The 27,554-nt window shown below is 37.6% G+C and overlaps 2 protein-coding genes across 3 annotated transcripts; one reads left to right on the top strand and one right to left on the bottom strand.

Annotated features, from left to right (window-relative positions):
- The first annotated feature begins 1,271 nt into the window (after positions 1-1,271).
- Positions 1,272-18,324, top strand: DCP2 (decapping 2). Of its 2 annotated transcripts, XM_088969649.1 has the most exons (9): positions 1,272-1,416; positions 1,505-1,735; positions 7,351-7,502; positions 8,479-8,606; positions 9,795-9,893; positions 16,657-16,809; positions 17,359-17,462; positions 17,548-17,615; positions 17,893-18,324. In XM_088969649.1, exons 2-9 carry the CDS (start codon positions 1,656-1,658, stop codon positions 18,078-18,080), a joined length of 972 nt encoding a protein of 323 aa, XP_088825775.1. In that variant the 5' UTR covers positions 1,272-1,416; positions 1,505-1,655; the 3' UTR covers positions 18,081-18,324. The 2 variants fall into 2 exon arrangements, with proteins under 2 accessions (XP_088825775.1, XP_088825774.1); XM_088969648.1 differs by lacking the exon at positions 1,272-1,416 and having other exon boundaries at positions 1,421-1,735.
- A 2,170-nt stretch (positions 18,325-20,494) lies between these two features.
- LOC148870332 (double-stranded RNA-binding protein 2-like) lies at positions 20,495-26,606 on the bottom strand. The gene is made up of 3 exons (XM_088973455.1): positions 25,906-26,606; positions 21,902-22,121; positions 20,495-21,311 (listed from the first exon to the last, which is right to left on the bottom strand). Exons 1-3 carry the CDS (start codon positions 26,149-26,151, stop codon positions 20,611-20,613), a joined length of 1,167 nt encoding a protein of 388 aa, XP_088829581.1. The 5' UTR covers positions 26,152-26,606; the 3' UTR covers positions 20,495-20,610.
- Between the last annotated feature and the right edge of the window lie 948 nt (positions 26,607-27,554).

Genomic DNA, 27,554 nt, shown 5'->3' with positions numbered 1-27,554 from the left:
GTCGGGCCGGGCTCGGACTCGGGCCTAACATATTTCCATTAATGAAGAGTAAAAACCCGACTCAAGCCCGGCCCGGCCCAGCCCATGAACAGGTCTATATAAGAGTCATTGGGTAGAAAAACCAGAAAGTTGAAAATAGGCTTCACGAGCCCAAAAATCGGTTTTCCGCTCAGAAGTGACTCACACGAGCCCTTGCAAACGTTTCTTTATTCTTAAAAGAGCTCAAACCCCCTTAGTAAATTAGTGCTTATTTGATAACAACTTAAATGCGTGAATTGAATAGGTTTTTGCTATGTCTTTTAATGGACAAAATTAATAAACAAATAAATATTCGGGGGTATGGTAATAACCCAATTGCAACTTTTGCCGTTTAAGAAATCACAACAATTTTAATAACTTAATTAGGCTTCGTTGGGATAATATTTTAATTTTGAACTTTGGCTCATGGAAAGCAACATTAAAGCCAATAGGCGTTTAGAACATCTAGAAAGTGATGCTTATCAAAAACAAACAAATAGGCGTTTTGCTTATAAAAAATTATGAGTTATTAGTGCCCATTTGTGAGAGGACCGAAGTGCAACAAGTCTTGGACTTCTAATGTGGGCAATATAATCAGCCTAAGGATCTGTTTGTTTTTTGAATTTTGAGAAGAGAAAGTTGGTCAATTGGATTTTGGTTTTCATTGATCAAAATACCGATGTACTCCTTGGGTATGGTATAATCATTCTAAGGGCCTATTCTTTTTCAGATTTATATAAAGTCAATAAAAAATTTGTAAGTGATTCCTATATCTAGGTGGAAAAGTAACTTTTCCAACTTGGGGGATAGGGTGGAGAGAAATTGCCAATAATTAGATATGACAAAATGTTACGAAAAAATGATAAGACAAAATTACCCCTTTTAATAATACATTTTTGTGGCTAAAAAGACCACTGTCTTATTTAATTTGAAAATGATAAAACATGAATAAATGCACTTATTGAATAAATAACTTCTGAAAAAACAAATGAAACCTAAAAATTATATTAATTTGGTGAAAAATCATGAGAGCCCAAATCTCCCTAATCAGCTGCAAGCCAATCATTTGAAGTGTTGTCCGCTTTACCTAGAGTACTTCAAAACAATATAACAAGCTTAGGTGAATCTTCAATTTAGCCCCTTAAATAGGCCTTCAAAATTAGGGCTTTGCGGTTTAACTTTTCGGGCTTTAAAAACACGAATTCAAACGCAACCTTGTTTAGTAAAAGACAAAACTAAAAGTAATAGGTAACAAATTCAGCCATTTCAGCTCGCTGCAGCGAGAGGATGCAAGAGGAAATAAAATAAATTGGAGGATTTTATGTGGAATGAGAAGTCTACGAGTCGACTCTTGCATTGCAGTGAACTCTCCCTTTTTACGCGCCAGTCTGTTGTATGGTATGATCTCTTACAGACTTACAGAGTTACAGTGAATATATATTGTGGGACTGGCGCTAATTGAGTTTTTTTCCACCTCGATTTGCAGTACTGGTGGGCAGTAATCGGCTGAGGTGGATAAAAGGTTAATTCAATCGCTAATATCGTTCTATCGGCGATATCTTGCTTTTGCCGTAAAATTGAACTGAGAAATCGAGGGACTAGGGATTCCAAGGGGTTTCATTTACAGCGGAGAAGCCATGGCAGGTCTTAATCGTTCCACAAGCGCTCCCATGAAAAACGGCCTTCCTCCCCAAGAGCTCCTCGACGACCTTTGCAGGTATTCTTCGTTTCAATGTGTTATCGTTATTTATAGTTTTATTTGGTTCCTTCATTTCTATTTTCCTTGTATTCTTTTTTTTTTTTTTTTTTTCTGGTTTATGTGGTTTTCTATTTGCTGATTTTCATTCTTAAGCGTCTCATTTTTGTGCTGTTATTTTTCTGCCTATTCTCTTTCAAGTGTTTTCTAGGGTTTAAGGATAATTAGTGATTTATAAATGTAAAAATGCCTTAAATGATTCTTTTCCTGTTTATATCTGGCGTCTTGTTTGGAGGAATTGGAGAATTACGAGGTCTATGAACTTTACAAGAAAAAGAAAAAGTATCAGCGGAACCATCTCAAGAAATGCCCGTCCATCTCTCTAGCAAGTAGAATTTAATCTACGGAGTTATGGTATGAATTTCTTCCAAACGTTGGTACTGCTAAATAGTTAAAATTAGTAGTTCAAGAATCCTTCGGGAGCGTTATGAGCAAAGGAATAGATGGTCTAGCAGAGCTGATTGGAGATGGGTGTTCTGTTCAGTTGCTTCTGTGGGTTCTACAGCCTGTAACGACCTGTGGTTTTCTGCTACGCGGAGAGATGTTCTAGCAGAGCTGATTCAGACCATTTGTTTGATTCGGTAGCCTCTGGATCGGTCGTCTGTATATTTTTCTTTCCATGTCATGGCCATAGCATGCTGTATACAGCAGCATCGATCCCTTCCCCCGCCGTGGATAATGAATGGTCAACGGGAAAGAGGGTGATGTGGGAAAACAAATGGCACTCTTTTTCAGTTGCTACCCAATTGCTACATGCCAAAAATCATGTAGAGCTGGATAAAACACCTGCATTTTATAAATATCAAAGACAACCTCTTTTAGATATTTTTATGGAACAACTTGCTGCAACTTGGGCATATTAACCTTGATTGTATTTTTTCCTAGAGAAAAATTGAAGTCCTTGTCCAGTTGCCTTCTTAGTTATTTGGTAATGCAGTCCCGGATGGCTAAAGACTTAAAGAGGATAGCTAAGGAGGTGAATATTGCATCTCTTGTAGTGGAAGGTGATTCGGCAAACACTGTTAGGACTTAGGACCTATGGTATGAGCAGAATCCCATGGTGCCATGCTCAATGGGCCTAATTTTGTTTGTACGGTTATACATTTTTGTACATGAATCCCAGATGGATAAGGGTAGCTAAGGAGGTGAATATTGCATCTCTTGTAGTGGAAGGTGATTCAGCAAACATTATTATGACTTTTGGTGTGAGCAAAAGCCTATGGTGCCATTCTTACTGGACCTAAGTTTTTTGTATAGTGACAGTTCTTTCTTTTGAGAAAAGGTAAAGTATTTTCTATTAAATAAAAAAATCAAATAAAAAAGTATATGGTCCTCTGTACAATGAGATGCTGTAGAAATAATTTCCATGTAAGGACCTCAGAAAAAGGCCACCCTCAAAAAAATAAGAATCATAGGTTTAATGTTTAAATACATTATGTATAGACAGCCAGTATCTAAGATCCCGAATGACCAAATTGATGATTTCAGCTTCAGTTCTCTACTTCCCTTTTTTTTTGTGTTTTTTTTTTCCTGGTGGAGGAGGGTTGATTGGAAAATTTTCTTGACATGGATGTACATTCTCTTTTACTCCCATGTCAACATCTTTTTGCCGTAGATCAATTCAAATGCTGTTTACATTGAATTGTTGGGGCAGCTTCTCTTCTTTGGGTAGGTGAGAATTTTTCAAAGAGTTTTGGTGTTGCTGGGGGCTGTTGGATGCTTTTTCCTTACGTGGACTTAGGGATGGGCTTGTTTTAAGTATAGAGGGTGTCTGATCTTGGGATTGTTTTCCTTTTTTGCAGGTGGTATCTTATCACCTATTTTGCATTTTCTCTTCTCTTAAAGTTGTATTAGAGTAAGAAAAGTATTTTTCAGATTACTTTTCATAAGGAAAAGTATAATGTTCATGAGGTGCCTGTTGATCCATAGGCAATGGAAATGGAAAATATAGCTGATATCTAGATTCTAGAGGGCTCACATTGCTTGGCAGATTGTTTGCATATTGGAATGTTTATTTGGTTTGCATTTATTTTGTCAAAGTTGTTTATGAAGTTCTTTATTCTATCTATGGAAATTATTTTGGGACTTACTAGGGCTCTAGGAGTCTTTTAGGTATAGAGGAATATTACAGATAGAAATATGCATGGTTTTATAAGATATGGTGGATAAACAGATTGAAGAATTTGTAGTTCAAGATATTCTTGGTTTGGTTACATGAAATGTGGAAGAAAATTAGAGAAAGTTTTGAAGATTTTATCTGAAAAAGTGGGCGGAATCAACAACAGAATTTTCTTGATTAAAAAAAGCAATATATTCTTTCTATTCCTGCTAGAAAATGCAAGAAAATTAAGTGCAATAAATAGGAAGTTGTGGCTCATTAGTGGCTTATGTTTTGAAGATTTTCTTTTCTTGACAACAAAACAAATTTGGGAAAGTTAGATTGATAGAATGTTCTGTTTCTTTTTCCTTCTCTTTCTTTATTTTACTGTCTTTCACTTTCTTCTTGATAACCAAATAGAACCAAAGTGATTGCCTTTGAGAATATTCCAACGTGGAATTTCAGTGTGAATGAAGAAAACAAAAAGAATGCAAACTTGCAAAAGAAATTCTAGAATAGCATATTTCTCCAAAATGGTTGCATTTGAGGCCTATTGGTTGGTTGGGTGAAGCATCTGTGCTTGCTACAATATATGGGGCATTTCTCTCTAGAGATTTCTGATGTGTTGAACATATTTGACATGACCCAATATGTAAAGGTTTGTTGATCTACTTTTCTTGACTTTTGAAGGCACAAGGATTATGCAGTTATGTTCCGTGTTCTTCTAAGTTATTCTTCTTTTATTACTCGATAGTACATAAATATGTATGCATAATGCGAACCAAGTTATCTCTTGATTTTATTTTCATTAGCAAAGAGTATTTTTAGGATTCACATATCCCAAGAGCTCTCTCTCTCTCTCTCTCTCTCTCTCTCTCTCTCTCCCCCCCCCCCCAAGTGTTACACTAGCAATTGACACTTGCACCCTCAATTCCGAAAGTGTATAGGACCATGGGTGGCATTTTTTGGGGTCCGTATCTATATTTTTAGACTTTGGGGGTTGGCTATGGTATGGTAACTCATGTAAATGGTGTTAAAATAACACTTTATGTCACTTCTAGGGGTGAACATTTTTCAGTTGAAACCAAAAATTTGGTTTTGATTTTTTTGGGTCAGTTATTTCAGTCATATTTTTTCCGGTTTGGTTACTTTGGTTATGATTTTGGTTCTCATATTTGAATATACATATAATGAAATTTGGTTTTAACTGAAATAACTGAATAAGAAATTTGGTTCAGTTATTTTGGTATTTCCTTAATTCAGCTTTGGTTTGGTTTTCCATCTTAGAACTTCACTTAATCCAGTTTTGGTTTATTCTATTAGGTTTTTAACCAATAACTGAATGCTCATCCCTACACGCAAATGATGGTCTGTTAATTTTTTTATGTGATCTGTCAAAGAAAATATTTTTTTATGTGTTGTTATCATGTGCTTACTAGGCAACATATATGTAATGGTTTGGTACCTTGTTATATATGTAGCTTTGCACAAAGGTGGAGACAGGAATTTATTTTTGGGCGTTGAAAATGAAAAAAAAAATTCTACAAGGTTAAATTGAACAACTGAAAATTATTGTAGATTAGAACTAATGGTGCACATTTCTAAAACACAGAATTTATTATGATGCATTTTTCAGAAATCAGGTGGAGTGGTTTCCTTTGCAAGGAATTTGGGGCAATCCAATCCCACCAAAAGTGTAAACTTTTTCATGTCATCTGTCTTTGAATGGTATTTTGACAGTTAACCATTTGAAATTATTATGTACTTGGCTAATATTCCAATAACCTTAAGACTGTTGGAACGCGTCAAGCCAAGCCATTTAACTTTTTTGGACCGTAACATTCCACATGCTTCCGCAGCCAACGTCTCAGCAGCTTCACTATAGGCAGTTCTCACTCTAGCGTAGTGTAGTCCTTTCTGTGATTTGAATTTGAGATGTGGTGGTAAGCTCTGATACCATTTATTACATACTTGACAATAGGAACATGTCAAGCAAAAACTTTTAACTTTTTTGGACCATAACAGAAACCAAAGGTTATCATCTAGCAAGCCTGTACAGCTGTACTTTAGGTGCAAAGAGATGCAAGGAAGATGTGGTTCATTTGTTTATTCATTGTTAGGGGGTGGTCTTATTTGGTCCTTTTTTATTTTTGATTATTTAGATAATGTCAGTCTAATCTATCACAAGCTCATCTGCTTTTCTCCTATTGGCTTATCATTTCTTGTGGGAAGAAAGCAATTTTTTAGGGTGTATGGAGGGAGAGGAGCAGGATAATTCTTATTGAAGCACAACAATGTAATTGTAGAAGAATTGTTGCTTTCTTTTGTTCATTGATGATGGGATGGATGTTTGTGCACCCTGAGGTTAAAGATTCTTTTAGTGCTGATTTCTGGTGAACTTTGGATCTTGTTATTATAGGTCTTAGTTGGTCACAATTTAGATTTTCAATTGTAAGTTTTGTTGCTGTTGTTTTCTTGATTCAAGATGAAACATCATCATATTTTGTAATCTTCAATTTTCGTGTAATAAATCATATCTTATTTTTTATTACAATAAACATAAAGAAAAAAATAAAGACGAAGATACATGATATATTAGATAACAATGATCTTACCTCTTTTGTGTAGAATGCATTTGCCCAACGAAAAATGGTAAGAATAGTGGTCTGGGCAGTTGTATTGGAGGGAGGGGGGAGGATTGATAAGTATTTCAATGGATTAAGGGGTAGATGATGAGACTTATAGCTATTTTATTAGATTCTTAGTTCTTTTAAAAATTGGGTAGCAATTTTGGGTCCATTTCACTTTTGATAAATGGGACATACCACTAATTATAAAAATGGGATGTGCACAAACCAGCCCTTGAAAATTTAACATGCCTAAAAGGGAGAGGAGAGGAGTGTATATAGTATTGCCGTATTAGTAGATTTATCTTTTCTTGTAATTCTAACAAAAAGAAGATGATACATGTGTTGAGTGAGGAATTCGTTAATAAAAGGCAAGTTGCTTTTTCTTTTCTTTCCGTTTGGTAACAAACTAAAGCTATTAGTTGGGAGTAGTGTAAGGGCATGTGTGCAAGTAAAGATACAAGTATTAAACTTTTATTATATGATGTTCTTATTTAACTTTTTTGACCTACACCAAAGTCAAGACAAGTATCTGCATTATATGGTATAAATATAGATAATTGTGTTATAATTAATTAAAATTGGTGCACCCCTATTCCCACAAACCAATTCTTTCTTTCTATATATACCTGGGAAGTGTTTTAATCTAGTCATGAAACACTACATTTTCTCCTTTATTCTATTATGTGATCACCTATTTGATTTTACAATCTTTTTGCAGATTAACTCTTCTCTCTTATGATGTTATTACATGATTACCTATTTGATTTACTATCTTTCTTGCAGAATTAGTTTTTTGCTTTGTATTAATTTTGTTCATTAACTTAAACACATTGTTATCTTTGATGCAGTCGATTTATTTTAAATGTTCCTAAAGAAGACCTAGAATCATTTGAGAGGATTTTGTTTCTCATTGAGCAAGCCCATTGGTTCTATGAGGACAACTCGGTGGAACAAAATCCATTACTGAAATCACTTTCTCTGAAGGAGTTTGCTTCTTTGAGTATCCTACGAAAATTAGTTTCTTTTTTTATTAATTTAGGATGTCTTTGCTTTCATTGATCTATTATTGCAAAATAGTGATCAGTTGTTGACTGTGGAGCATATCAGTGTTGAAAGTAATGCCAATTGTTCGATGTCTTCATTTAGCTACAGATTTTGTTAGGCGCATCCTCGTTGTATGCAGCTGTTAACATTTTTTAATCATGGAACATGAAAGGCAAAGGAAGGCTGATCGTATGGCGTTAACTTTGATGATGATAAATTTATGACTGGAAGGGGGAAGTTATGATTATCTGGGAAACCAAGCTGGAACTACTAGTGGACTGTTTACCTTTTCAAGTATATTATTATTGAAGGACATATCTTATGGTTCTTAGTAGCCTTCAGTTATTTATTTATTTATTTCAGTGGCTGGTTGGCTTGCACTGCCTGCATTTTCTGTTCATCCAATTTACTTTTACAGTACTAAGGCAAATCTAAGACATAAGGTTCCACCATCAAAAGGATTCCCCCCCTTCTGCAGTTCTGCTCTCTAATCTTGCTTGTTGGATCTTAATTATCTAATTAACAAACTTCTTGTGTGATGTTTTCCAGCAATTTTCATAACATGGCAATCATCTTATTATGACATATATTGTCCATGGACTATTACGTTAGATATGCCATTCACATTGAGTACTTTGTTTGGAAACATAACCATGCACCCAAGTTTCCCCCTACTGTTAAGCTTTCAAGTATTCAAAACAAGGCCTTTTGTTTTCTATATTCTTTCAGCTCCTGTTCATATAAAAAATGTGATATGGGTTTTGGAGCCATATTCCTTCATTCGTGCATATGGGATTTTATCCCTTCACTTGGAGCATTCTTTATCAGCAGCTTTTGGCTTTGCTTGTATGCTGGATATTACCTATTTTCCGACAAAAGCCTCAGACCCTCAGGCCCTGCTAATTCCATGATTGTATTCCTTAATTATATAGTGTTTAATAGTTGTGCTGCTCTGCGGCCTTATATAGCACACATTGATGATATTTACAAGGACTTCACTTCCTACAAGGTTCGCGTTCCAGTAACTGGAGCAATCATTTTGGATGAATCTTATGAACGGGTAAGGTCACATTTTTTGATCAATAAACGGTTAAGGCCACTTATCAATGTGTTTTTGCAGAAACTTTTTTTTTTTTTTAAATACAAAACAAATTCTTGATTAAAAAGGGCAGCCCAGTGCATGGCTCCTATGTGGGGTCTGGGGAAGGACAGATGTATTCAGCCTTACCCCTGTGCATACAGAGGCTGTTTCCAAGATCTGCACCCTGGTAACCCAGGTTGCAATGGAGCAACCCAATTGTTGCACCAAGGCCCACTCTCAAAAGGAATTCTTGATTCTTGCTTTCAATATTAGGTAATCAACCTATCATCTTAAATTTAATTTTTCCAACAAAAAAAATCTCAAATCCAATTTTCACATGGCTACATTCATGTTTTGATATAGAGATGGTGTTGTAGTTGTCAAGGCGACGCCTAGGTGCCCTTTGAGGCTCGCCTCGCCTAATTGCCAAGCAGTTTTGTACTATGTATTGCAAAATAAATTTTTATTCTTTATTTTTTGACATTATAATTATAAAATAGGCACTATTAAACTAAAATATTCATTTTGTGTGTTTATATACTAATTTGTTATTATTATTATTTTTATTTGTTAGGATTTAATCAATACAAACATTGTTAAATGCTGTATTGAACCCTCAAAGACTTTAAAATGTGAACCAATAAGCAAGGAAGAACTTGAAATTTTGTCTAATCAACACATTTTCTATACTTTAACATGAACTCTATACTTTTCTTATGAAAATTATGAATAATTATTAAGGAAATATGGCTATGGTACCTAGGGAACTACCCTAGGATCTATTTTTTTCTATATAAAAAAATCCATCGCCTAGGCGACAAGGCACCCCCCTAACGCTCAGTCTCGCCTTGGTGCCTTGAAAACTATTCGATCAGAGTTTCTTTTTGTTTTTTGATCGATAACAATGACCAAAGGAATTTATTAAGGGCAAGAGAAATAAGGTGCATTCACTCGCTTTGTGTCAAAAAAGTGTTTCAATTAAAGACTAAAGTACTTCAAAATTGAAAATTTAATTATTATTAAGCAAAGTAAAATTATATAAACTTGCTGAGATGAATGAGACATCTCTATCGATCAGGAAAAAATGATGCATCTGAAGTTCTGTACCATGTTTTTTCTTAAGTAATTTGATTATTTTATTGACATTAGATTTGTGCTGTTTTACAGTGTTTACTAGTGAAGGGATGGAAGGCTGGATCAAGCTGGAGTTTTCCCCGTGGAAAGAAGAACAAAGATGAGGAAGACCACACTTGTGCCATCCGAGAAGTAACAACTTTGTTTCCTCTGCCTGTTAGACTTTTTATAACTCCATTTATCTTTGTTATGTATAAAATGCGCTTATGAAATTGAATATTATCTTTCAATGATTGGAATTGATGGAATTGCCTTAATGATGTACAGGTTAGCATGGCTTTCAAAAACGGACCGGACCGGAAAAACTGGGAACCGGTCACCTGACCGGTTCCGTTTTCCCCCAAAACCGTTGATTTTGGTCAGCAAACCGCTGAACCGGCCTGTTAACCGCTTGAACAGTTTTGACCGTTTTCCAATTTTTTTTTAAATTTTTTTGTCAGAATGGGCCGATCGTTCGGGTTGAACGGTCGGACCATTCAAACCGTTTACTGGACCCCTGACCGGTTCGTTTTTAAAAACCATGCAGGTTAGAGACTATAGGGTTATTAAAGTTGACAATATCAAACAAATTAGGGTTTTTGAATCGCAAGATCCTATGGTAAAAAATCGGAAAGGAAGACTACAGTTGATTTATAGGAGGCATAACCCTTCATCATCATCATGTGTGGTTGGCTACATGAGTCCTGTTTTGCCAGGAGGGGGAGGGGGTAACTATTTTAACTAAATGGTTTTATTCCTATCTCTTGCAAACTTACAGTTTTCCTAGCCATAAAGCGGAACAGCACCATATTATGGACTATGGAGTCACACTACATCATCTGAAAATTGAAATCATAGAGAAAGTTGAATAAATTGAATCGTGAATTCTATTGTAAATTGAGATCATTTCTCTTTTTTTTTTTACAAACTTGTAAGAAAAATAAAACAAATATACTAAATTAAAAAAAAAAAAAAATATATATATATATATATAGAAAAGTGATTTTATCCTATTTTTAATCTACATTATACCATATATGTACCTAAAACAATAGAGTTTATTACTTGTACAATAAAGTTTTTAATTGAACGTCAACTAATCCACATAAATCACTCTTTAGCCTACATGTGATGAAAAATATACTAAATATGGTTTCTAGAAGGTCATAAACCTAAATTAATCATTTTTAGCTATGAAATATTAATTGAATTGATTGAACTTGCATGGATCATATAAATTGTAAGATTCATGGATTGAATCATATGGTTTAAAACATAATTGTAAGATTCATACAGAAAAGGATTCGAACAAAAGATTCAAATAAAAACCCTTGGTATTCATGATTCAAGTTATGAATTGTTTTGTAAATGTAAGATTTCGAACCATGTCTACATAAAATTGTGACTGCATTTTTTTCCTCCATTTTTTTTCTGATGCCTAAAGGGTGGAAAACAGAGTTTTGGCTGTGACAAGGGCAGAAGTACAACTGAAATTTTATGAATAATTTGGTCCCCTTTCTAACAAAAAAGGTTGTGTGACTAGATTGATTTCTTAATTTAACCATGTTTCAACTTGGACTTGAGATACTCATGCATAGGTGGACACTGATTTAGGAAGTCAAGTAACACTAAAACTAGAAATTCTACCATAAGTTGGGTTCAATGTTTTTGAAACTCTTGTAGAGAACACTGATGTGGGTCCCACTGCAGTGGTCCCCACTGTGTTCGTAGGACAGCAGTGTAGTTATTTGTTTCAGTTATAGTAGTGTCAGTTTGTTAATTCAGTTGTTATTCATTTCAGTTTTTATTTACTTTATTTATTATGTAAGTACCAAGGGCAGATGTGTCCTTTCCATTATATACTAAACATAACCTATAAATATTAAGAGAGTGGTGGCGGCAGATCTGTTAGAATCTGTCCCTCCTTTCAACAACTTGTGTTCTCTTGCTTCTCTTCTATTCTCTCTCATTTCTCTCACTTCCTCTTCTGTTTTGCAAACCTAAAACCTTTCAGGATTCAAGACCGATTACAGTCTTGATCTTCTACTTGGTATCAGAGCCTATCTAGGGCTTCTCATGTGTGTCTAGTCCAGCCGACCACATGAGGACTAGCTAGGGCTGGAAGCTTTGAAGAAGTTTTTTGGTGGCTAAATCTTGGAGATTACCAAGAGAGGTTCGCAGTAGTTGAAGACTTGCCGCGGCTTGCAAAGAGTTGGTAATCAGGAAGAGGCAGCGAAGGTTAGGGTTCAGGTAACCCTAGAAGACAGTAAACCGAAGACAGGTAATTAGTAAGTTTTTTTTTACTGAGTTTCAGAGACTACAACCAGCCGAGATAGGTTGGACCTATCTAGAAAGAGGGGCCGAACTGTGTTCAAGTTTGTTCTAGGGTTTGGCTTGCCGAACTGTGGTTAAGTTTGTTTCTAGGGTTTGACTGTTGGGCCGAATCCTCATCTTCAAAGGTGATTAGTTTTTAGGGTTTCATATTGCCCTACGACAAGTCCCACTTGTGCGGACTGCTTGGAGAGTGCAGCTGAGCACTTACTTCAAACCTACAGTTGAAACCCTATTTTTGCTCTTGTAGCAGTGGGCCCCACAGTAGTGATTTCAGAAAATAGCATCTTAGATTGATAGGCTGCCTGATAATGTGCATGCCGATTGATTTCAGATTAGATTTGAGTTGATTTCTTGCATATACTGTGATAGGCGATTGATTTCAGATCAGATTTGGGTTGGTTTCAGATTGGATCATATCAAATTTCAGATCAGATCAGATTTTAGACTTACTTGCTTGACTCTGTTTTCTTGTATAATTGCTTTAACAATTTGTAGCCACTGAATCTTGATCAAAGATGAAGTTTAAGGGTCAGGGAGAAAGTAGTTTTGGAAACCACAGTTATGGTAATGTATCTGAAACCGGGTTTCAGATTACAACTATGAGATTTGATGGGTCAAATTATTTGGAGTGGGCACAATCAGCCATGATGGCTATTGGAGGAAGGGGAAAACTGGATTACTTCTTGGGAGATGTGAAAGAACCTTCCAAGGAGGATCCAACATACACCAAGTGGGTTCAAGATAACTATTTAGTTATGGCATGGCTGTGTAATTCTATGCAGCCACATATCAGCCGAAATTACTTGTGGGTCAAAACAGCCAAAAAGATATGGGATGTTGTGAAAGAAACCTATTCCCAACCCCTTAATGTTGCCAGAGCCTATGAACTGAAGTGTGAGGTGAACAACCTTAAACAAGGAGAGAAGTCAGTTTCTGTTTACTTCTCTACCTTGAAATCCTTGTGGCATGAGATTGACTATCTAGAGACCCTTGAGTGGGAGAGTCCCAAAGATGCACAGACTCATAGAAAGCAAGTCGAGACGAATATGGTATTTGAGTTTCTGGCTAGTTTGAATTCAGAATATGACATTGTGCAACAACAGATATTGACAAGAGATAGTGTGACCCTTTCTCAAGCATACTCCTTGGTGCATAGTGAAGAGACCAGGAGGAAAGTTATGATGCAGCCTCAGCCTTCTTTCCTAGCCTTGACAGCTATTAAACCCAAGCCAGGGGTGACTCAGAAAGGGATCGGAAGAAGGAAGATAAACGGGATCTGGTATGTGAACATTGCAAGAAACCCAAACACACAAAAGATACTTGTTGGAAGCTACATCCTCACTTGGTCCCAGCAAAACTAAGAAATAAGAAGGGTAATGCTCATATGGCAGTGAACACTGATTCAACATCCTTATCAGGCACATCCCTGGAGACTTTAGCTGCTGTTCGGGCTGCCCTCATACGGTTGGAAAAGGAAGTTGGGAGTTCAGCTCAGCCATCTCAGTCACCATTAGCTCCTGCCACATCTACATTTGCACATTCAGGTACTCGAGCCTCAGCTTACCATACTTCAGCTCCAGGTAATACTGATCACTGCTGGGTAATAGATTCAGGTGCATCTGACCATATGACTAGCTTGCCATCTTTGTTCACTTCTTATCACTTGTCCTCTGGCCGAGATAGAGTATCCATTGCTGATGGCTCTCTTGTTCCCATTTCGGGCAAGGGGGACATCAAGCTATCAGATACTATCTCTTTATCTTCTGTCTTGCATGTTCCTAAGCTTGATACTAACTTGTTTTCAGTTAGTAGTATTACCAAACACATGAACTGTTCAGTAACATTTTTTCCCTGACCGATGTGTTTTTCAGAATTTGGAGACGAGGAATGTGATTGGGACTGATCGTGAGACGAACGAAATCTATCTGTTTGGAGAGAGTTCTCGTCGGGAGGAGTCAGTGGATAAGAAGTCTTTTGTTTCCCAATCTGTGAGTTCGGTTATACTTTGGCATAACCGATTAGGTCATTTGTCTTTTAAGTCTTTGAAGAGTCTGTTTTTTGCTTTATTTGAGTATGTTGAGTTATCAAAGTTGAAGTGTGAGAGTTGTGAGTTTGCCAAACATAATAGAACCTCTTATTCTTTAAGTAATAAAAGGAGTAATTCCTCTTTTGATATTGTGCATACTGATGTTTGGGGGCCGTATCATATCTCTTCTATGGGTGGGTATAGATATTTTCTACTGTTTGTTGAATGACCATACCCGGTTTTTTTGGGTCTATCTTATGCGTTCTCGGGATGAGGTTCCTGCTCTGACCCAAAACTTCCATCAGATGGTCCTCACTCAGTTTGGAACCAAAATCAAAGTCCTTAGATGTAATAATGCAAAGGAATACTTTGCTCAGCCATTGATCTCCTACCTTTTTAGCCATGGAGTTATTCACTAGAGCACTTGCCCTTATACACCACAGCAGAACGGCGTTGCCGAAAGGAAGAATAGGCATATCTTGGAGGTGGCTAGAAGCATTATGTTTACCTCCAATGTACCTATTCGCTTCTGGGGTGATGCTATCCTCATGGTAGTTTATCTCATTAATCGAGTTCCTTCCCGAGTCCTTGATATGAGAACCCCCTTTTCCCTTCTATACCCAGACGAGGAGTTGTTCATTGTTCCTCTTAAAACCTTTGGTTGTACCTGTTTCGTTCAGCTTCTCGGGCCTCATCTTTCCAAATTTGAACCTAAGGCCTCCAAATGCATTTTCCTTGGTTATGCACAAACTCAAAAGGGTTATTGCTGTTATGATCCGGTTTCAGGGAAACGGTTTGTATCCATGGATGTCACCTTCTTTGAGGAGACACCCTATTATCCATTGGGGAGAGTAGTGAGAGTGGGGCTGTTTTGAGTTTCTTTCCTCAGGGGGAGAGCAGTGAGAATGGAAGTGGGGCTAGTAGAAGTGGGGCTGTTCCTTTACCTATTCCATTGGGTATTGAGGTTGCTAGATCCAAGCAGGGGATTTTTATCTCTCAGAGAAAATATGTTCTAGATCTGTTGGCGGAAACTGGAAAGTTGGGTGTTAAGCCAGCCGATACACCCATCGAACAAAATCACAAGATTAGTGCAGAGGGTGGAGAGCCTCTTGAAGACAAAGTTATGTTCCAATGGTTGGTTGGAAAGCTTCTATATCTTTGCCTCACTCAGCCGGATATCAGCTATGCAGTTAGTGTTGTTAGCCAGTATATGCACTCCCCTAGAACTTCTCATCTTCTTGCGGCAGAGAGAATATTAGCATACTTGAAGAGATGTCCGGGTAGAGGTATATTGCTCAAGAACAATAATCACATGAGGGTGGAAGTTTATACAGATGCCGATTGGGCTGGAAGTGTTGATGACAGAAGGTCTACCTTTGGATATTGTGCCCTGGTGGGAGGTAACCTTGTCTCTTAGAGGAGTAAGAAGCAGAGTGTTGTTTCCCGCTCCAGTGCTGAAGCGGAATACAGGTCAATGGCTAATGGAGTGGCTGAAATCTTATGGCTGAGGTCACTACTTGAAGAGTTGAGTATTGACTATGAAAAGCCCTTAATGCTGTATTGTGATAATCAGGCAGCTATTAATATAGCCCACAACCCAGTGCAGCATGACAGAACTAAACATATCGAAGTTGATCGACTTTTTGTGCGAGAAAGGGTCACATCACAAGAAGTGTCTTCCGTACATCACATCTAATATGCAGCTCGCGGATATCCTCACCAAGGCTGTACCAAGGAAGAAGTTAGGGACAAGCCTATCCAAGTTGGGCATGATAGATATCTACTCCCAACTTGGGGTAGAGAATACTGATGTGGGCCCCACTGCAGTGGTCCCCACTGTGTTCGTAGGACAATAGTGTAGTTATTTGTTTCAGTTATAGTAGTGTCAGTTTGAGTCAGTTTGTTAATTCAGTTGTTATTTATTTCAGTTTTTATTTACTTTATTTATTATGTAAGTACCAAGGGCAGATGTGTCCTTTCCATTATGTACTAAACATAACCTATAATTATTAAGAGAGTGGCGACGGCAGATCTGTTAGAATCTGTCCCTCCTTTCAACAACTTGTGTTCTCCTGCTTCTCTTCTATTCTCTCTCATTTCTCTCACTTTCTCTTCTGTTTTGCAAACCTAAAACCTTTTAGGATTCAAGACTGATTACAGTCTTGATCTTCTACTACTCTGTTAGTCATGTAATTGTTGGAATGCTAAATTAAGACATTTGATCATGCTTTGACATTGAAAACTGAAGTTACAACAAACATTCCATAATTATGGGGCTGTGTCATTAGGCCTCTATTCTTGTAGCTTAACCTGTTTCATTTCTAATATTTTGTGATGGTGATGCCATCTCTTGAGTAAAGTTCTTACAAAACAAAGAGCTTCTCTGAAAGTTTCTGTCATCCTCTTGCATATTGATAATCCTTTTATTATTCAAGGCTAGATTATGCAATCAGACCTTTGATTACTACTGTTGTAGTTGATTGAGATACCTCCTTCCTTCCTTGCTGTTGTCTGCACCTGTTTGAATTTTCAAAACTTCTACTATGGTGTTTGCAGGTCCTGGAGGAAACAGGTTTTGACATTTCAAAACTTTTGAAAATGGAAGACTATCTTGAAGTTACTATTGGACAGCAGAGGGTGCGACTTTATATCATTCCTGGTGTGAAGGAAGATACTGTCTTTGCACCAATGACTAAGAAGGAGATCAGTGTATGTGATCTTCTTTGTCTTCATACGCATCTATTAAATTATTGGATGGGAGATCATCTTCTTCTTCGACTACCATGACCAAGTTATGTACTTGGTGGGAGATGATTTTTTGTTTTTTTTCCTCATTTTTGTCCATTTGATTGTATCTATGAGATAATTAAGATTTACAATCCAAGGAAAATAAATATAAGCCTAAGTTGTTATTTATTTATTTGCAAGCTATCTGAGTCATTGGGTTATGCTGTTTTTGAACCTTGAATTTGAAAATTGGTCAAAGTGAGTTCCTTGTTTAGTCTCTAATAATATCATTGTTTTGTATAGAAGTGGCTATTCTATTCCAACTCCTGTTACATGTATCTTCTTGTAGGAGTGCTTCTCCACCTTTGATTTTGATCTTGAAAATACCGTTTTTGAACTTTTTTGCACTACACCTTCATTTGTCGGATTGGAGAATTGGTTTCCTGCAAGTAATACATAGAAAAACACAGTGGACTATAGAAGAAATTAAAGTGAACATGTAGGTGCTTGACATTATTGATGATACTGCAGGAGATCTCATGGCACCGCATTGATGAATTTCAGCCAGCAGGCAGTGAAGTAATATCCCGTGGGTCCAATGGTCTGAAGCTTTACATGGTTGCTCCCTTTTTAGCGTGAGTTTCCTGACATTCCAGTTCCTTAGGAACAGCTTTTTGCTTTTCTTTGAAAATATTTGTGATATTCGACATCTTTATGCAGCTCTCTGAAAGCATGGATTGCTGCAAATCAGCCTCCCACTGCCCAAAAATCCGAGGCATCTTTCAAAGGTTTCTTTTATCCTTAAATGAAATTTCTGGTGTATTGTGAAAATTTTGACCTCAAATCAATACATGTCAGAACTTTTAATTGAAACTTAGATTTGGACCGGACTCCCCAACTAAGTCAAGTAAATTAAGAGATGTTTTTACTAGCTTTGCATGTGTGAGCAAGCATCTTCCAGTGTTATTGACAAATTACCATATTCAGTTGGAACTTGTTTAGATTTTTTGTTTCAATTGTTATCATGTTCTATATTTTAAAAGGATTCCATTTTATTTTGTCTAGGAACATGTGTATGGAAGGCAAAGAACAGTTCCACAGGGGGTACAACAACAGCAACAACAGAGGGGCAGTCAACTAGATCTGGACTTGAAACTCAGCTGTCTGATGTGGGCCCTGGAAAAAGCTTCAGATGCTTCAGGTTCGATTCTGCTTTAATCCTACAGGCAATGGAAGCTTCATTTTCTTCCTAACTAGAACATTGCTCTGATTCCTCTGTAAAGTATACTAGGTCGATGTTAGGTTTCATTGTATCAGCCATGCCCTTAGTGTATATCTATCGCAATGGTCTTTGAGGCCCAACCTTATACGACATTAACTGCTTCTGGTCTGATTTGGGAGGTTGTAGATTCTGTATAGCAAATGTAAAAGATCTTTCTGTTCAAGTAGTTGCTATTGTTAAACCGAGAGTTGATCTATTTAGTTTTCATTCAAGTACTTCCTGAGTTTCTGTTAAATGTAAACCTTGTGAGAAATGATTGAGGTATTAGCTACATACATGCTTGGAAAATGTACCGGTCAAAAAGGGCCGCTGGTGCAGTTTTACCATGCCATTTAAAGCTTTAACTGATAAAATAATTACTTGTTAGGAAAAATAGAAGAAAGAAAAGTTAGGAAGGTGAATTGGGTCGGCCAAAGGTTGGCTTGGAAAATTTTCTGGTCACAAGTGTGGTACATTCAATTGATACTGATAGTAATATGCCGTGTAATACTTGGTTTACTTCACCAATTGAGATATTAGTAATTAGCTTAATTGTGTTATCAAAAAAGATAATGGTGGTATTGGCATCATGGGAAGTGATGTACTTGTTTGAGCTGCTCTTGTGCATACGAGGCATGTGTAATGGGAAACGGGACACCTATAACAGAACAGACTGAATGCAAGTGCAATAGTCCAGACGTGAATATGAAACTTTTTTCTGGTATGGTCCGTATGGAATGATACCGGATCAGCTGAGATTGGCTTCCATCAGGGCAAACCTATGCCCACACAGTTCTAACAGCATTTCCCAACCTTGAATTGCATTGGAATATCTCCCCGTGAAAGAAAGCATTTAGGCTCAGTTTGGAAGCAGTACAAATGCAAATATGTACAGCATAAATACATACAAAATAATTCAAAATATAAGGTTTTGTATTCTACAAATTTGCATTTGTACTCCTTCCAAACTCAGCTATAAATACAGAGATGTTTTCAATGCAAGGCGGTAAAGGCTGCTCCAACGGGTTTTGCCCTGACTGAAGCTGAATTCGGATCTGCTGCTCTCACTATGTCTTTCACTTTCTACGTAACCATTCACTCATGATTGGTTATGCAGTACAGTTAGAACAGCACATTTCGTGTGGAATTTGTTTCTCTTCGTGAAATGGTCATGGATTTAAATATCTATGATCAGTAGGATAAAATCCAAATCCTGTTAAACCTGTTGCATACCGCTATTACTTGTTGGGGGGGGGGGGGTTCTGAGGAAGAGGATTCCTAGAAAAATTGGTGGGGTGCGTGCGGCAGCTTCCCCGATTGGACTGTTAAAGTCCCAATGATATCACCATTTGTTGGAAGCAATTTAACAGCCCCTACAGATATGGCCCCCCTGAACGTGGTGAGTCTTCAACCAGGGTTTTGGCTTGAAGCGGGGGTTGCCATTGTTTCCTGTACAAAGATGAACCAATTCCTTGTAATCTCTTTCAATCACCTGATTCACCACCGTCCATCTGTTCAGAGGTGGACCAAGATATTCTCTTAACGCCTAAATCTCCGCCTCCGTAACGCAGTAGAGCGGAAGTGCCCATCAACTTCGAGATGGCATATAAAAAGGCAAATTAAATTTTCGTCATCATAAATAAAACTTCCAATTCCTCCAGTGTCAGTCAGTGTTAGAACTGAGAAGAAACTATCCTTAAAATGACTTGGAACAGATCCTGAATTTTCGACTTAAACATGCCTTGACTTTTGCAATGTCCCCATTGGACTTACATACCCTCATTCTTATCTGGTTACATAACTGATGAACCTATTTTACTATTTTAATATTCCAAATGGGTCCCCCTTCCCCCAAGTTCACCTAATTAAAGAGGAAGCCGATCTTAAAACATACGTCTAAATGTTAGAGAGAAAGAGAGTATAAAAACCACGGTGGTGCCGTGGTGTGGAATCCTACTCAAACGGAAGAATCAATAACAGATTCTTGGTGGGGAACAAAATTGATCAAACTTAACCTACTCAAACGGAAGAATCAAGAACAGATTCAAGCAAAGTAGATGGGGAGATCATCATCCTCTGCCCTCTAGTTGATTAAAATTCCAGTCAGATGCCGATCAACACAGGCTGCCAGTCCATTTGGCTACCGCAATTGAAATTCAGAAGAACAAACAAGTCAATAAATCCGGAACTCCCTGGTAATAAACCCAATTGCAATTCACGCACGTCGGCACATAGGAATACTGCGGCCTCGGTGCATTTCAGTTCAGGTACTCTCCATCTACAAGCGGACTCGGAAAGACGTTGTGTTGTTTTAATACCCCTCCCGCAGAGACGCAGTCCCGCTCCATCTCTCGCTATGCCAGACGAAAACAGAGATCGCTTATGTGTATGCAACACCAGGAAGATGGGGAAAGAAAGATGTAATGATGGGAAAATACGGAAATAGAATCAACAAAAAGAACAGCACAAAATTGAAAAAATATATATTTTTTTGGGAGGATTCAAATCTTCTCCTAACAAAATCAGATTTTGAGCTGCTTCAGGCTTTCTATTGCCACAGTTTCTTGCAGTTCATTCCCTGTCGCAGTGACACTCTCCTCTTTCTTAACTGATGGTTGGGCTGGAGGGGTTGGAACCATGAAAACTGGTCGTTCTTCCACTCGAACCGGAGCAGCAGCAAACACTGGGACAGCTTGTCTAATTCTAACCGGTGGTGCGGCATGCATGGACGGTGGTCCTATCACTGGCGGGATCCTGGGGGAAGTGGCAGTTGGTGGTGGAAGCGATGGAGCGGAAAAAACAGGAACAACAGTCCTCACTGTCACTGGTGGTGCAATGCCATGGTATGGTGACCTGAAATGCCGGACAGGGATGTAAGGTGCCGCTCCTGCTGCAGGGAACTTCTGGGGACGGACTACACGGCTTTCAGGTGACGCTGGGTTGTAGTCAGTTACTGCTGTTGATGCAGGTCTGCTTCGTGGGGCTGATTTTGGCCGGATCAATGGGAGGATTTTTGATGTCGTAACCGGGGGTGGCTGTGGACTCGATGGTCTTGGGTTTTGTATTGGGAATTTCTTCGGGAATGGGGATGGAGCATCAGGTGAATTTCCCATTGCCATCTTTTCCTTCAGACGGTAATTCAGTAGGGCCCGTGCTATGGTAATCTGTTCCTGTTCATCATTGTTCTCCGACTCTGATGACGAGCTCGCAGCCTCCTGAGCCACTGTTCGATGAAAACGTTAGCTACAAGAATGTAAAATTTTCTGTAGTAAAGTCAGAGGGAAATCTAATAAAAGAATCTACCAAACAAAAAATAATGAAGAAATTGGAAGGAAATAAGCAAATTTGACGGGCTGGCGGCAGGACCCCATTTCCAAACTATATTATCTAATTTGTTTAGAATGAAGAACTAGGAAAAAAAAAAAACTAAATAATGCAGGATGCAGCTGCAGGTCATTTCTAGAACTCTGAAGCATGAAGCTGTGACATTTATATGGGAGGTTCAACAAGAAGGAAAGAAATAACATACACCATGGTTTTGACAATATGCTAATGAAATGCGTTCCTAAGCAAGAAATTCTTTTGATACAAGTCAACTGCAGTAGTTCACATTACTTTGGCATACATCATTTTTACTGTGAATTTATGTTGGCTGTTATTCTTTTGGCCAAAGCATTTATTCTTTATGAAAGAACACGATAGTGGCTCCATTGCTTAAAGTAAATAATTCTTGCATGAAAGGGTGTATAGCAATCACTTCGGTAATCTTCTATCTAAATGGTTATGATCTATAGAATTTAGATGGAGCCTTACATTGTTTCAGTGACAGCCATGCTGCCATGGCTGCATTCTTTTCAGCTTGCTTCTTGTTTTTGGCTGGTTCCCCTGTGAATTTGATTCCAGCAAGCTCTACTGTACCAGTAAAGACAGGTTGATGTCCAAGACCTGACCGGAAAGTTGTATATGATGGCAATGCTGCTCCAACTCTTTGTGCAATCTCCTGTAAGAGGTTCTTGTAGACACCTGTTTCATCCTGTGCATTAAGGAGCTCAGTTAATAATCTAATATCAACTAGTCCAACAGTTTTATATGCTTGTATTGGTAAGTTAAGTGAGAACTGATATTTTCACGCTTAACTACACAGTTAACTTGAGAATTCAATGTTAAAATAGAGTATGAATGAAAATATGTTATGAGAAGCAGCAATTATTAATATAACAATTAAATAGAACTGCTCAATGTTTACATATTGCAATCAATATTTAATAAACATCTAACTTAAGTAATTTTATCTTTCTGCTGTGCATTTAAAAAAAATTGTCATTTACATTTCTTTTTGATATTCATTCAAAAAAAGCATTTATTTTTTTTTGATAATTGAAAAAAAAAACAATTCTTTTGATGAATGTGTGTGCATTGCATGCTGTGAACTATGATGACGGATGGGCTTTGACCAATCAACCCCCCCTGTGAATTTAAATAAAAACCCACTTGATTGGTTACCACTTTTATGGTGCTGGTTCATTGGCTATATTCTTCTCTGGTATATGTCTTTATGCTATCATAGTAGAATTGATAATAGATTACTGATATTATATATATATATATATATATATATATATATATATATATATATATATATATATTCTTTTTGATAGGTAAAAAACATAAAATGATACAATCATGTGCCCATACCAAGACTTGAAAACAAGTCTCCCATGTGAAAATTTAAGATATCGACCACTATGCTACAACATATTGTAAATTTACTTGAAGCAAAAAAAAAAAAATTGTAAAGTTACTGGTGTTTTCATCATTATTTTATTAACAAGACTTAAAAGAACTTAATTATCAAATCTAGATTAAGAGAAGCATAGAACTAAGCCAAAAAAAGGACTGTTTTTTATTGCTTATGGAAACAAAGAACAATTTTTATATGGATGAACTACTCATCATATAAGCAAGGGATAATAGTAGGAGCTTTCTTACAAGTCATAATACTAATGGAGTCTCCTAATGTAAATCAAAACCAATACAAACCCAGAAATCTTAGAAAGTGGCCATTAACTAGTTCTTATGATGAGAACTGTATGTCAAGTAATATATGAAACACATTTTCTTGACACAAAGTACTCTAAAGAGTTGCATTTGTGCATTATGCTTTTTAGGAGTAAGCCTCGAAGTTAAAGCCTCAAGATGTTCACTTCAGCCACACCTCAAGGTTGAGGCAAGTGTCATCGTCAAGGTCTAAGCTTCAGAAACCTATTAAAACATTGACTCCAAAATGCACACCTTAGAAAGTGGTGCAAATGTGTTTATATTCCTAGGTTGGAAACCATCCTTGCCAATGTATTGGATAATGAGCTGCCCAAACTGTCAACAGCAAAGTTGCGGGCTGAAAAATAACAAAGGACCAAGATAACAATGGCTGAAACATCTTAATAGATGATTTGTAACAGGTGGCACTACCCATATTTTTCAAGGTGCCAAGGTGTGGCTAGCAATGGGGTAAGTTCCTAGAAAATCAACAGATACATGAAAAAGAATGGAAGAAAGAAGAAATTTCAGAAAACAGAGGGACAAAGTTTGAGTTCTTCCTTGTTTATCAGTTCAGACTGAGAAGTTTTTGAGGAATTAAAGTGACATACATTTTGATTGAACCCCGGCAAACAAGAAAATAATAAAAAAGAAAGTAGTATTTTAATTTTTAACTCACAAACTGACTGAATAATTTATTATAATAAATATCTTTTATTATTATAATTAAAAAAATTAAGAATATAAAAATATGTAATAACACCATGTACAAAATAGCTTGACGAATAAGGAAGGTAACCCTCGATGAACACACCTTGTTGCGTAGGTGTCACCTTGACAACTATAGCACTGCCCAGGCGATATAAAGTTGAAACAAGTGGGGTTGCTCTACCAAAATAAAGGATGCATAACAGTTAAGCCATAGATACACCCATGCGCATTTGATATTTTGTGGAGGGATCAGGGATGAATATAAAGTTAAAAGCTTTGGCACATAGTGACACGTTCGGTTGATTAATAGCTCCATTATATCCATGTCCGATGTAAAGACCACTTCTGGAGAATTCAGCATTTCTGGTTAACGAAGGGCAATAGTCAACAAACATGATAAAGAAGAATAAAATTGAACCAATTGAATTGCCTATCCAAATAAAGAAAAGAAAAAGAAACTGATCCAAGTAGACCTAACTCCTAAGGGTCATAATCAGATAAAAAAAGGGTAGAAATCGTGGGTTTTGGTTTTGGCCAAGGCCAATCTAAGTGGTGGGCTCACCGCTCACGGTTGCAAGATTAACAGGACTAAGATGATCCGTCATTTGGGCGGCTAAGACAATTCCTGGTGGGGCCATAAGGACCAAACCCTGTGTTATTAGGAAAAATACAGCTTCCCCCACTACAGTCTCTTGGACAAATTAAAATTAATAAAGATTTAATCTTAGTGCTAGAAAGCCTAGAAAAAGAAAACCTACTAGTAGTAATAGGGCCCACTTCCACCTAAAAGATATTAAAAGACTGTTATAGGCATTTGCATAATTGCATTTAGCTTCATTATAACATCTACTCTAACTCTAATGAGAGAAAATGATTTATTAAAAAAAAAAATAGGATTCGGATGATGTTGGTTTGAGAAATCAGACACTTGGTGCTATGCTACTATTAATAGAGAGAAAAGTCTAGGATTATCTACTCAGGACTTTACACTCAAAGTGAAAGATCAGATAGACTAATCGCACCCAGAGACCAGAAGCAAGGGCCTGGATTTTTCTAGATCAAGAAGAAAAAATACCACCAAAAGACGAAAACGCCCATGCCATTTTCGAATTAAGTACGGTAGCAGTAGCAGGCCACAGCCTTTGGCACTTGGCAGCGTGAAAGACAGCGAACATTAAGTGAGCTTATATTGCAAACTCAGAAACCTCCCAAATTTTCACTATTTACTGTATCTCTTTTGCTAAAGGCAAACTTCGTTATTTCCTTTTAGGTAAAGACGCATTTTCGTCAGTCACCAAATCCCACATTCCCACTGCTTTCTAACCATACCCAAAAACTAAATAGGGTCAAATTTGTCATTTCATACTGGGTCAGTCGATCGAATCCTGTTCCGGTCCCGCCAGCAAACGGCACGTCGGCACCGGAAAAATTCGGTGAAAGCTTTAGAAAAGTAGTCAACCTAACCGCACTGAGAGGTAGTGCGTCCCACAAGCATTCATACCTAGAAGGCGCACATTTGCCGATCGATGATCAACGCAGCCGGGGTGAAAACTCGGCGACTCTCTCGAGTCGAGAGAGAGAGAGAGAGAGAGAGAGAGTCGGGAGTGACTGCTGATCAACCCAACCACACAGAGAGTGGAAATCTCCCAATCGCACATATGGGGCACATAAACTGTTAACAAGACGCCATAAAAGAGAAAGCTAGGTAAATTACTTGAGACAGAGCTAAGTTCCTGTTTGCCTGGGTGCTCATGTTAGCTGATCATCGCTCGAAAAGCCGGCGAAGAGGGCCTCTATAGTCGGGTGGGATGGAGGAAACCTCGATAGTCTCTCTTATGCTTCGACGGAGCACATAAATAAATATATATATATATATATATATTTTTTTTTTAAGAAAAAAAATTATTTCTTTCTCCCTTTTCCTATTCAATCTATATCCATGGCGGAAGATGAAAAAGAAGCAAATGGGGAAGCCAATCGAACATGAGATAGAACGATTAACAAATAAACAGACACCTAATAGAGCTGCAACGAAACCCTAACCAGTAACGACAAACAACGAAACTTACCAGGATCCTTGCGGCTAGCGAATGCGACGGCCCCCTGCTCGAAAGCGAATTAAGCGCAACTTCTGCTGCTGAATGCTCCGCCTGCCTCAACGTCGTGCAATGGTTAGGGCTTTCAAACGTCTCCCCATTAAAATTAACAGTAGCCTTGAATCTAGGCGCATGATCGGGACCTTCTCTAATACACGTATACGACGGAAGGTTAAAGCAACTTCTTTGCGCCAGCTCCTGCAGCTGGTTCTTATACATCTCTTACCTCTTCTTTCACCTGTCCTCTCTCTCTCTCTCTCTCTCTCTCTCTCTCTCGTACACCTTAAAATCACACTTGATCAGCGGAAACAGATCGGGAAACCGCTACAGAACTCCAACGCCCGATACCCTGTAGCACAGTCTGAAATGCGCGACGCATTAGGACTCTTTCCGAGAGATTATAAGTGGAATATGTTTTCCGACAGGATCCAGAGGTTTTTAGGGTTTTTGGTGTGTAGAAGAGAAGATAGAGGAGACGATCTGAAGCAGAGAAGCAGAGGAGGTAAAAAAATGAGGCCTTTTCTAATTTCTAGTGCCCGTTAAATTGTATTTTATTTGTTCATTTGCAGTGGGTCAACTGAACGTTTGGCTGCATGGATGTGATCTTTTCTTAGATTTTCTCTTTTTCGTCAGTTCATTTCGTCCGGAATTTCTCATGTTGGTAAAACTATTTTAATTAGAAGCTAATTAATGTGGATTATAATACTAAACCCTAGAGCCAGGGCCAAGGATGCTTGGAAAGTTGGAATCTCCGACATCGATGGGAAGCAGCAGCAGAACGAAAGTGACAAAATATTCGCTACGATGACCATTAAATTCTTCGTATCCTTGAGGGTATTATTGTAAAGTTAAATCTATGAGCTGCAGCTTCTCCTCCACCTCGTCGGTGGCCAGCACAAGTGGAGAACAGGAGAACGGAACGTTGGAATCTGCGTAAGTGCGTAGTGGTCGGATTTCAAGTAAAATTACTAAGACAACCCCACTAGGAGGAGGGTATACTATTCACTCGCAGTCGCAGTGTGGACTCTGGAAGTGCAACTGCCAATAAAAATTGAGTATCGAGTTTATTGAGTATTGACACACAAAATGTCAAATCTCTTTGGTTAATTGTCGCTTATAGCCTTTCCCTTTCAAAAAAAGCTCGACGTGATGATTTCGTAAAGTTTTGACCGTCTGATGTAATTTCCATGGACCAACTGAAGGTTGGGTGCTAATCTAATCCTCTTCCAAGTGTATAGATCTAAGGTCTAAGAATTCAATACTCAAAATTTTCTTGGGAAAAATATCCCCTCCCCATATAGGATTGTTCGAATAAAATTCCAATGGAAAATAAAATATTTTTCATTGGATGCTGAAAATTTGTCACCTACCATCTAGAAGACTTATTATGGTACAAAATAATAAATTCCTATAGTGCATGACCTATATGTTGTTTGATATCATATAAAATTATGATTAGACATCATAATAGAGCTATGTTGTTTATAAGATAGGCTCTTAGTCTCGTTACGGTTGCATCTGCTTTCGATAATTTTCTTTTATAAATTTTAATTGGATTAAGATTTCGTTTGATTTGTAGAAACAGGAGTATGGAATCGGAATGAGAATGGGTCATTTTGATT

Source organism: Nelumbo lutea, chromosome 2, assembly GCF_056320005.1.
Source record: "Nelumbo lutea isolate HS-2025 chromosome 2, American lotus-T2T, whole genome shotgun sequence".
Classification (NCBI taxonomy): domain Eukaryota; kingdom Viridiplantae; phylum Streptophyta; class Magnoliopsida; order Proteales; family Nelumbonaceae; genus Nelumbo; species Nelumbo lutea.
The sequence above is the reverse complement of the archived record's forward strand: the minus strand, read 5'-3'. Positions and strand labels throughout refer to the sequence as shown.

Bases quoted from the DNA above. Each gene is read 5' to 3' on its own strand.
- DCP2 (XM_088969649.1), top strand. From the start codon at position 1,656: ATGGCAGGTCTTAATCGTTCCACAAGCGCTCCCATGAAAAACGGCCTT. The intron at 1,736-7,350 runs GTATTCTTCGTT...TCTTTGATGCAG, and splicing joins CTCCTCGACGACCTTTGCAG to TCGATTTATTTTAAATGTTC. The intron at 8,607-9,794 runs GTAAGGTCACAT...GCTGTTTTACAG, and splicing joins TGGATGAATCTTATGAACGG to TGTTTACTAGTGAAGGGATG.
- LOC148870332 (XM_088973455.1), bottom strand. From the start codon at position 26,151: ATGTATAAGAACCAGCTGCAGGAGCTGGCGCAAAGAAGTTGCTTTAAC. The intron at 22,122-25,905 runs GTAAGTTTCGTT...CTTAATGCACAG, and splicing joins CGCTAGCCGCAAGGATCCTG to GATGAAACAGGTGTCTACAA. The intron at 21,312-21,901 runs GTAAGGCTCCAT...TTCATCGAACAG, and splicing joins ATGGCTGTCACTGAAACAAT to TGGCTCAGGAGGCTGCGAGC.